Raw genomic sequence first — 10,876 nt, 5'->3', positions numbered from 1 at the left:
CAGTGTTTACCTTTATGCTCCCTATCCCAGGTCTTTCATTGGAAAGGGTCATGATGATGATTGTCTTGATGTCATTTTTAGCCCAGTTTCTAGTCTTGTAATCATCAGATTCTGGTGGTGAAATGTCTTTGGTTGTGTATTTGGCCCCTGCATCAATCACTAAGGACTGTGGGCCGTGAGTCTGGGCTGACACATCACCCACAACCAAAGAGTTGCGGCAGGATCACGCACAAGGCAGGGGACTAGGAGGGCACTGCTCCTTTCCCCGACCATCCCGGTGAGATGTACTAGGAAGATCTGGTGTGTCTTCCACGAAGCCAAGTGTTGAGCTCGCGTGTTTCTCTGTTTCTTGCCTCAGATTAGACCTGTGCTGCTGGGCGATCTTTCCCACCACAGGCCATTCATTTGGCTGCAGATGATGGTGGACCGTGTGCAGAGCCGTCAGTTCTTTCCTGGCTTTAGACTGGGCAGTGCACACAGCTCCCAGTCCTTTGGTGGCAGCAAACTGGGCTGTGTGCACAGGTCCTAGGGTATCCAGGATTGCAAACAGGGCCGTCTGCAGACATACAACAGCCTCTGTTCCCTCCAGGTGGGATCCCTGCATCGCCCCAAGGCCCTCCATGGCAGCAAGCTGGGCCGTGTTCATGGCCAGGAGCTCTTCCCTTGCTGTAGCCTGGGCTGTCTCTGCTGCAGAGAGGCCATCCTCTGTGGCGAACAGAGCTGTGTGTAACGCCCCCAGGCCCTCAGACATCTCATCCTGGGCTGCCTCTGCCACTAAAAGTTCCTCAGTTGACTGGAACTGGCTGGTTTGGACATCATCCAGGGCTTCAGCTGCGGCAAACAGGGCTGTGTGCAGAGCTTCCAGATCTTCCTGTGGCCCCAGTCGGGCTGTCTGCACAGCATCTAGATGTTCCTTTGCCGCTGCCAGGGCTGTATCTATAGCGAAAAGGCCTTCCGTTGTTTTCAGTTGGGAGGCCTGTGCATGTCCCAGCTTGCTCTTTGCCACACTCTGGGCAGTGATCACAGCCCTGAGCCCTTTCCTGGTTGTCATGTGAGCTCTGTGGAGAGATTCAAGCTCCTTCTGGGATTGTAAATGCACCTCCTTCAGAGCACCAAGTGCTTCCTTCACGCCATCCTGGGCTGTGTTCACAGCTCTGAGTTCTTTCCTGGCTGTGAACATGGCGGTCTGTAGCACCTGCAGCCCTTTCGTGGCCTCTGACAGGGCTCTGTGCACATCCCCCAGTCCTTCCTGTGCGGCTGTCAGGGCCACGCGCACAGGCCCAAGCTCGTCCGCAGCCTGTTCCTGGGCTGTCTGGACAGCGTTGAGGGTCTCTGTCGCCATCCCCAGGGCTGCCTGCACAGCTCCTACTTGTTTGGTCGCCTGTAACTGGGTTGTAAGCATATCTCGAAGTTGTTCTGCAACCTGTAACCGGGACATCCGAATGGTAGGATGCCCTTGGGTTGATTCTGTGGGCAAGTCTTTCTGACTGTCCTGCAGGGAGTTGGATTCTGGGACACCAGAAGCCTGGTGAGGTGGCTCTGGGGTCTCTGTCAGAGATTCTGTTTTCCTTCCCACTGGTCTGGAAGCCCTCGATTTGTTTCTGAGGGACCAGGTTCTGAAAGGAGACAAGCCATTTCTCATCCACGGCTTCCGCCCGGAAACGCTTGTCTGCTGGGCCGCAGCTGGATGGTGGGGCTGCAGGGTGAAGCGGCACTGCGTCCGCCCGGGCAGCTGCTCCGTGAGGAAGGGCTCTGGCAGGCTGGAAGTGCAGGCGGAGTCCTCTGAGCCCCGTGTCAGCAGAGCCGTGTCTTGAAGATGGCTCATTTGGATTTTATAAGGGATTTCGTGTCCAGCAAGTGGGTATGGTGACGCTTCTGGGCCGGAACTGACCCATAACTGGTAGGCTCTGTCAGGGTCAGTCACCCGGAGCCTTGCCAGTGCCGTGTGGATGACTTGGTTGGCCGTGTCTGAATTGCTGACTTTTATAGTTGTATAATAGGCACAGTTCCCCACGTCCTTGGTGAAGATTCTGAGGGGAATGCTCTTGGGATAGTCCTTCTCCTTCTCGAGGCGGATGTGTCTCTGAAGGGTAGAGAGCCATTCGTCCCTCTTTTGTGGGGAACTGAAAGTGGCTTCAAAGTTCACCGTGGGCCAGCCCAGGACAAAGGACCTCATGGCGTTGGAATTGCCTTCTTCCACTTCGTCCACACAGCTGGCTGTCCACATGTCACTTAATTTGATACTGGTTTTCATCTTCAACTGGTTGTGACGTTTAATTTTGGCCACAACCAAGAGATCATTGAACAGGAAAAGATGCCGCTCCTGCCTCTGCAGGCCTCTCTTGAGTTGCACGTGGCCATCGAGTAGCAGAGTCCTACCGGAGGACAGGAATGACGACAGAAACGGACCGGTGTCCACGCTAGCTAGAGGACTTTCCTCGGCAGTGGGCAGGTGTTGCAGGGCTGTGCCCGAGGAAAGGGATGGAGCCCTCCTCCTTCCTGCTAGCGCTTTCATCCAGTTCATGGTGGGTTACTGAGCCCCGCCGAACACCGCCAGCCCCGGTGACCTGGGTGCTGACCTCCTGGTCAGGAGACGGTGTGATCTGGGTGATGTTTGTGGAAACCCAAGGGCCCAGTACGAGGAGGGTCTGGGGAAAGTGGTGGCCCAATTCTGGCCCCCCACCCCCCGACTGGGGAGCGGGGCTGCAGCCTACCTCTCGGTGGAGGGAGAGGAAGACGAGGCTGCTCAGTCCACAGAGATACGAAGAGCACGAAGAGTAAGTATGCAAAGAGTAAGTACCGCCAAGAGTACCAGGGAGACGTGGGAGAAGGCGAAGGGTACAGGGAGATCTGGGAGACAAATGTGTCACTAGGCTGGTCGTCAGGGCAGTTGGGGGGAGTTCTAGAATTAGAACAAAGGCACAGGGAGGCCAGGAGCTTCCAGGGCTATATACCCCTCCCCCACCCGCAGGTAGGCTTGCAGCGCACCCTGGTGGCAGACAGTGGGGCACACATGGGGAGCGGGTCTGCTGCTCTGCAATGGCTCCTGCAGTATGGTACAGTGGGGTCTGCTCAGTGTCCTCCCCTTCCTGGTATCAGGGCCTTTCTCAAGGAGGCTCTCTTGACCCGGGGTTGGGGAAGGAGGTTTCTCAGGGTTCTCCCATGATTCAGCTGCTTGGGGGTCATCGCTACAATGAAGAAAACTTGGAAGCAAATGCATTTTAATGGGAGGGTAAGGCAGTCATCAATCTAGGACCCTGGCTGCAAGGGTGGTGACACGTGATATCATGGTGGCCCCAATCTCACTCAGGAGCCAGACTTGGGGTGCAGGCAGCAGTAACTGACCCTCTTCACATCCAAAATTATTTCTGATTTTTGTCAATTGAGTGCTTAGTTTGGAAAATTCCTTTCTTTAACGTCACGTTTTTAAACTTTTTGGGATATTCTTGTGCTGGGTTAACGTAGCTTATTTTTCAGTCCTCATGTATCCAAGGCTATTTTAACAAAGATGTACATTCGCTTTCCATTAGACATCGTGAAAGGTCGGGAAAGATGAAAGGCAATGTAGCCCAAATGACACTGAAGAGCCGTTTTGTTCTCGACACCCAGTGTGCGCTGCTGCACCAGTATCTCTGGTCAGTGGTGCGCCGTCTTTGGTATATGATATAACTTTCCATGGTGTCACCCTAATGGCAGTCTGCATAGTAGACTGTGGGCACTAACTGGTTTTTGCACGACTGAAGCATGATTCGGTACTCGGGATTGGTGCATGGGATTAGAGGAGACGTGGCTTCATGTCTGGGCTTCACTGCAAGAAAGGCAGGAGAAGGAGAATTTTGCAAGGTTTTTTATTTTTTATTTTTTTCAATAGAAGGAAAGCAGATTTGTCTTCTTAGGGAGGGATTTTCTAAACCAGCGGTTTAGGGAAGGATTAGGTCACTGATGAGCAAACTTTTGAGCTTGGTGTGTCAAAAATCACCAAAAAACCGAGCATAGATTGGGTGGTATGTCACTTTGAGAAAAACGGCCTAACCGTAAGTCCCAGAACTAGACACTTTGTGCCGGTGTTCTTATGTTTTGTCCTATAGACCTCCGGCACAGAATCTACACTACAGTAAATGTTTTATCCTGGCTACTGCTCCTGGCTGTGCAGAAGCTGAGGATGAATCATCCCACTGGGCATGTGGCCCCATATTTCTCTGGTATGCGGCCACATGTCATCGAATATGGCTACTCCTGTGGGTGCTGACATGCGTGTCATAGGTTCGCTATCACGGCATTAGGTGATGCCATGCCAGTAGATGTTTGAAATGTTCCATCTTAGCTAGGGACGGGAGGAAGGGGAACAGAATTTACTTCTGACATCAGATGGGTGGAGACCTGAGATATTTCTAAATGTACTAAACTCAAATGACAGCTCAGAGGAAGAGAGAATTATCTGGTCTAGAATACAGGCAGTATCGCTGAGTAACCGTGCCCTTAATAGAAACGGTTTCAGATACACGTGGCCAAGTGAAAGATACATATTAATGTGGAGAAGGACCTTTTTGTCTTAATTTGAGAGTTGTTTTGAAGTTTTCTTCTTTGCTCAATCATACTTTCCTTTCTTTTGTGAGGAAAGACATACATGAAGAAGGTGCAATGGGTTCACTGTCAAGAAGGGAAAAGGTTCAGGGAAGACAGTCACTTGCCCAAGATATCCAAGATGACAAGTGAAACAGTCATGACTGAAACGATAGATTTCAAAGCTCATACCCTTTGTCCTTTGCTGTGTTGTGATTTCTTTTTTCTTATTTTATTGAATGACTGGGGTGGTTAACAGCACTACGATATGAGGTTTCGGGTTCACAACGCCACAGCACATCATCTGGACACTGTACTGTGAGTTTACCACCGCAAGTCAAGTCTCCTTCCATCACCATTTATCTACCCTTCGTACTGACCAAAGAGTCCCTCGTGTTTTAAATGGATTGTCGTTGTGGTAGATGAGTTGTTATTGGATTGGTATCTTTTCAGGTCTAATTTTTTTTATTCATTTTAGAGAGGAGACAGAGTTAGAATGAGAGAGGGGGGGGGGGAGGAGCAGGAAGCATCAACTCCCATATATGCCTTGACCAGGCAATCCCAGGGTTTTGAACCGGTGACCTCAGTGTTCCAGGTCAACGCTTTATCCACTGTGCCACCACAGGTCAGGCTCTTTTCCTGTCTTTTATAGTGATTCTGCGGTCTATTTTAAACAATGCACTGAAGGATGGAATTGTTCTTTTCAACTGTTAGGGAGAAAGAGATGTTTCGGGGACAATGGAGAATGGCGTCTCCTACTCTGCAAGGCAGGGTCTAGGAGGGGCAAAGAGTTGGGCTCTGGTGCTAGTACCCTGCTTCCAATCCTGACTCTTCAGGGTAGCAGCTGGGTCAACTGGATTTAGTTCCTAGATTCTCTGTGCCACCTGCTGCTCTTCTGTGGTGTAGACAGTATTACCCTCCTAGTTTGGTATTGTCATAGTTAAAGTAATGAATGCACTGAAAGTGCTCAGAAGATTGCCTAGCAAGTAATAAATGCTCTAAGAAATGTCGTTATTATTTTCTCGAAGTACTGATGTTTACCTTTCTTTCTTTGACATAGTGAAAACCTCTCTCCAAACAGAATCTCATCGGACAGTTCACAGTGGAATCCTGACAATAGCAGAGTGGCATTGAGAGGTAGGATGGGGCCCTGGATTTCACTCGACTCAGCTGTTCTTTCTAGGAGTCTCCAGTAGATGATAACCCTTAGAATGTGTTGTGCTTTTACTCTGTACCCAGCTGCTCTGCCCAGTTTGCCTGTATCGTGTTTTGTATATCCAATCTAGTAACGCTGGAGGGTGGATATGAGTGTCTTCGTATACAAGTTGTCTTATTTACTTGTGATGGAACTGCAGATTTTTTGAGGGTTCCTAACTTGTTAAGGGTCACACAGCCAGTAACGGCCAAATTCAAGACTGGAGCCACTCTGCCTGTTGATACTGACCTCAGATGTTCTTAACCATCCTATTACAGTGCCTCGTGGTTCAGGTGCCTGTTCAAATAAACCCTTGGTTTGGACAAATAGAGTCATTCTCACATTGGGAAGTGATGAAGAATTGGTAATGCTCCTGGATTTTTGCCAGGAATCGCTCCAGAGGACAGTTACTTTTCATGTGAGTTTGGGAATCTCTGCTGTTGGAATCATGGCAGGTGTGAATGGAAAGAAGCTGAATTTGTTGTGATGAGTGTAAATATTAGGCCATTGAAGGTGAGTAAACAGAAATGCATCACAATAAAAGACTGAGTTAATGAAGGCAGTAAGGCATTCCGATTTGTGCAGAAGAGTAAAATTATACTGAATGCTCCTTTCTTTGGATCAGTGTTCACAGGTTCACTGCCATGAGAAGTCCCAGGTAAGTACTGGAGACTGTTATGTAAGAAATTTTCTCTTGGATTCTGGGAAATTCCCTGCTCAGAGTAGATAGATGTTTCTGTGGTAGTCGTCTGGATCATAATTTATTTCCTCTCTTGCTGGGATCCTTCAGCACGAAAGCGTTCCCTTGTTCCCAGGTGCTGCATCTTGTATCCTCTTTTCCACTGACCTCGGGGAGCTTGTCAGAGAGAAGGCGCTATTTTCCGTGGTGTTGGTTGTTTGTTTGTTTATTATGCCTTTTTATCCACTGCTACTTAGGTGGCCAGAAAGAAATTTCGGAACTTGGTGCATTTGAACGATCACAAACTGTATGAGCCCCCCTGTCTCCCTAACCCAGCCCTGAAGGTGTCATAGGAAGAAATTGGTACAGACTGTGCACATTTCTAGATGTTCTTCTGATAGGAGCAAAGATCTTTGATCAAGAGACACACAGGTTACCTGAAAGGAGACAGCGAGTGGAATCATTGCTGTGATCTTACTCTCCTGCTCCTTTTTTCAGGGCTGCGCATTGGGGTCCAAGTGGAAAGCAGAGGGCAGTAGAGCTGTTGAGGGTGCCCTACCAGTCAGCCTCTGCAGCTGAGGAAGGTCACTCGCTCTGCTGTAGCCCCACCCCCGGTCAAGGCACATATGAGAAAGCAATCAGTGAACAACTAAGCTGTCACCAGGAAGAATCGATGCTTCTCATCTCTGACTGTCCCTACATCTGTCTGTCTCTCTGTCACCAATATGTATCGATTGAAACATTTTGCATGTAATTGTTTCTCTATCTGCATGTTTCAAGATTATTCTTTTTGAAAACTAGAAACACTCATTATCCACCCCTTAATTTCTTGTTCGTTCTTGCCTGTTTTTCAACCAGGATGCTCTTGGGAAGGTGAACCATTGAATTAGAAGATCCATCTACCTGCAGATACACTTTCTTGAATGTCCAAATTAGAAAAAAAGTAAGTTGACATATTTCTCCTATTGTACCCTGTGCACTTTTCTAAAGCACTGTTTCATGTGGTTGTTGTTTTGTTCATTCATCTTCAAGAGTCCTCACTTTCTTGGTGTCAGGGCCTTTTTCAAGGAGGTCCTCTTGTCGGAAGATAAGGGGGTTGAAGTGCTCACTGTGCCCCCATAGAGTCACCTGCTTATTTTCATCACTGCAGTGACCCGCAGTCTTTCAATATGGGTTGTAAAAACCATAGGGGTGTATTTAGGTAACCTTTGGGAGGTTATGTGTTTGTCCTATTTGTTGGAGGTGCTAATTCCTGTGGCTAGGTACATTTTAGGAATTCAAGAAGTCCTGCTATCTTAAGGGCTGAAAGAAAATGTATAGATTCCTTTAGAATTTGTCAAAGCATGTTTATGTGCCAGTGACTTGTGACTCACCCTATTGAGGCAGTGTTGATCTAGATCATTTCCCTTATGTCCTCAGAATAGGGTGGTTGTACTAAAGCTGTGGAGATACATGGCTTGTGCCACTGCTCACATTAAGAACATGTACTTTGGAAGGTAAGAAATGATTGGAGAGGCAGAAATACTTGCCTAGGAGAAAAGCCAAATTAATCGATCAAATTATCTCTCTAAGACCCCGACATTAAATGATTTTTGCATACGAAGTGTGCTCTCACAGTGCTCCTGAGCGCCCATTTTCTTGCTTCTCTTTTTTTCCAATGTTTAATGACTTAAAACCTAGCACCATAATCACAGCCAGTGTATATAAGCGCTAAGGATTGTTTGTAGTAGCAAACAGTTCATATCACTCTAAAAGTTGCATGTGTATAGATGTGAAGACCATGCTAATGCAGCTAAGTTTATAGATTGGCAACAAAAATATGAGTGCTAACATTATGAATAGTATTATTTTGAAAAGAATCTTGTCATCTTTTTTTTTAATAAAGTTAGAGCCGAGGAGAGACAGAGACAGACTCCTGTATGTGCTCAACTTCATTTTCCATACAAGGCCCCTGTGGGGAGATGCTCTGCTCATCTGGGGCATTGCTCATTGGGTGGCGGCTGAGCTATTTTTAGCGCCTGAGGCAGAGGTCAGGGAACCATCTTCTTTCCTTGGTCTACTCCCTTGAATCAACCCAGTTATGGCTCTGGGAGTTGGGGGAGAAAAGGAGGGAAAGAAGAAAGGAAGGAAAGGGGTGGAGGAGCAGATGGCCGCATCTTCTTAGTGCCCTGACTGGGAATTGAAACAGACATCTACACTCTGGGCCCACAATCTCTGACTGAGCAAACCAGCCAGGCCCTTAAACTAATCTTTAATAAGACTGTAATTTAAATAAATAAAAATTCAACTTTACACAGACCATTTTTGTTTGAAAGTTTGGTACTGTTAAGTACAATTGATGTATTGTTCTAGTTTTTAAAATTGAAATGTTTTAGAGAAAAATAACTTTTTTTATTATGCTTCTTAATTATTTTCTTCTATATTGCTGGCCTTTCAAGTAAGGTTTTATGAAAAAGCTACTTATTATAAGCCAAAATTGTAAAAAATTATTTGCCGAAGAAATGGAGCCTAACAATGTGCTTGGTATTAATGCACCTTCACAGCTTTTCTTTCTCCTGGTTCTTCATCTCCGTGTCTCCGCAGAATGCCACTCTAAAGCCTCCCTGACAAGGACATTCTGGGGCCACCAGTGGACCCTGAACTAAGACCAGTGTAGCTGCCTCCCAAAATGACTTAGTATCAGAAATATCCTAATTTGAAAAAGCCAGTTAGAACTCATATATTTTCAAGATCTCCATGTGAGCTTTTATTTTCCAAAAAGTTTGAAAATGGATTTATCTTTCTGGGGTTTTTTGGGATATTTACATAGAGAGAAGTGAATAAAGTTCAGTATAATAAATGCTCTTTTGAGTTCAGACATTATGTTGGTCCTGAGAACACACAGAGAAATCAGATTCCTTGTCCTCAAAGATCACATGGTCGGATATTGTGCTACATTTTAACATTTGACAGAAACAGCATTTAGTAGGCACTGCTCAGACCTTGAGATACTCATGCTGCTCCCTGACAATATAGGCTAAAGACAGTAATGGAAACAAGGCATGAGCTCATATCTCTGTAGCTTTGCACAAGCTGCTTCTTCCTGGAAGATCTCTCTTGTTCCCTATCCTTTCTTCCCATGATTTAATCCTTATTTATTCATCAAGGCTTGGTTTTGGTCTCAGTTTCTAGGGAAGCATTCTCTGTTAATCCCAGATTGCTCAGCTGCTCCTCTGATGTGCCTCCAGCATCTTTCATGCTTTCTGCTCCCCAGGGAATAGCAAACTTCTTGGTAATGGTCGATTTATAATTCCAATAAAATTAAAAGAAACATGAATAAAGGTTTAGATGCATGCACTGAGCAACTAGCAAAGTGCTTGTTCAAGCCTTATGAGCATGAGCAGGTTTATTTATTTAATAAATGGAGCAATAAGTGAATAAAATAAGGAAGAAACCTTCACAGGATGTTCAGGGAAATTCTCTTCTGGAGCATAGAAGATAAAGGACTAGCTTTCTGGTGCATACACACAGAGTGTAAGACCGGATTCTGTCCTGGAAGAACTGACAACCTCATTTGAAAACCCAGCATATCTGCTTGCACATGCAATGGCCACATGTGATGTGGCCCAGGTAGCAAGTCAGAAACACTAGATAATTATTACCATCAATGCTATAGAAAGCAAAGGGACATAATTTCAAATTTGGCTGGACCCAGAATGCTTTGTGAGAGAGATGGCACTTTAATAAGTGTCGATCTAGAAATAGAATTTGGATCAATTTATGTAGAGGAAAGGAATTCCGAGTATGGGAAATAAGGTGAGCAAAGAAGTTAAGGTAGGAATCAGGGTCAGATGCATTCATCTGAAAGTAGTTTCTGGAAGTCATAAAGGCAGTACCATAAAATACCGGCTTTGTGGATGTTGCCAGTATTTATGGGAAAAGTAACCTGCTATTCTACAGTTATATATGAAATAGAGGTTATTGAAGATTTTTCTTCTGGTCAAGCAAATTCACAAAGAGAATGATTCCCTTTTCTAGATGGTCAGTGAAAAAGACTGAGCTTATAGAAGCAGAAGAAAGAAGTACAAAATCGAATCCCCTGTAATCAGTCGCCTTGTCCACTTTGGCTGTGAACAGTTATCCCTGTCCTTGGTGTGCAGGATTTGTAGGTTTGATCCCATAGGACATTCTGCAAAAGAACAGTAAGTTAGCACATACCTTGTAAGGTCTGAAATGGTAATGAAGTAGAATAAATAAGTATTGCTTTCTGGCTTCCTAGCTAAATAGCAAAATATTGATAAATGCCTGGAACTCCATAAACGCATCATGTGCATTTTCAAGCCATTCACAAAGATTCAGCAGAAGCATCAGGTGTTTTCCCCTTCAGTACAATTATATTAAAAGAAGAATCATCGTTATTCACATATACAATGATTATATTTTATTTTTTAATGACAGTT

General features: G+C 45.8%; 1 protein-coding gene across 1 annotated transcript; it reads right to left on the bottom strand.

Moving 5' to 3' along the window:
* On the bottom strand, positions 1-2,785 carry LOC136392165 (centrosome-associated protein CEP250-like). The gene has a single exon (XM_066364219.1). The coding sequence runs from the start codon at positions 2,522-2,524 to the stop codon at positions 224-226; it is 2,301 nt and encodes a 766-aa protein (XP_066220316.1). The 5' UTR covers positions 2,525-2,785; the 3' UTR covers positions 1-223.
* Between the last annotated feature and the right edge of the window lie 8,091 nt (positions 2,786-10,876).

This window comes from Saccopteryx leptura, chromosome 1, assembly GCF_036850995.1.
Source record: "Saccopteryx leptura isolate mSacLep1 chromosome 1, mSacLep1_pri_phased_curated, whole genome shotgun sequence".
Classification (NCBI taxonomy): domain Eukaryota; kingdom Metazoa; phylum Chordata; class Mammalia; order Chiroptera; family Emballonuridae; genus Saccopteryx; species Saccopteryx leptura.
This window is presented reverse-complemented; position numbering and strand designations above follow the sequence as displayed.

Excerpts from the sequence above, each read along its gene's own strand:
- LOC136392165 (XM_066364219.1), bottom strand. The coding sequence starts at position 2,524 with ATGAACTGGATGAAAGCGCTAGCAGGAAGGAGGAGGGCTCCATCCCTT.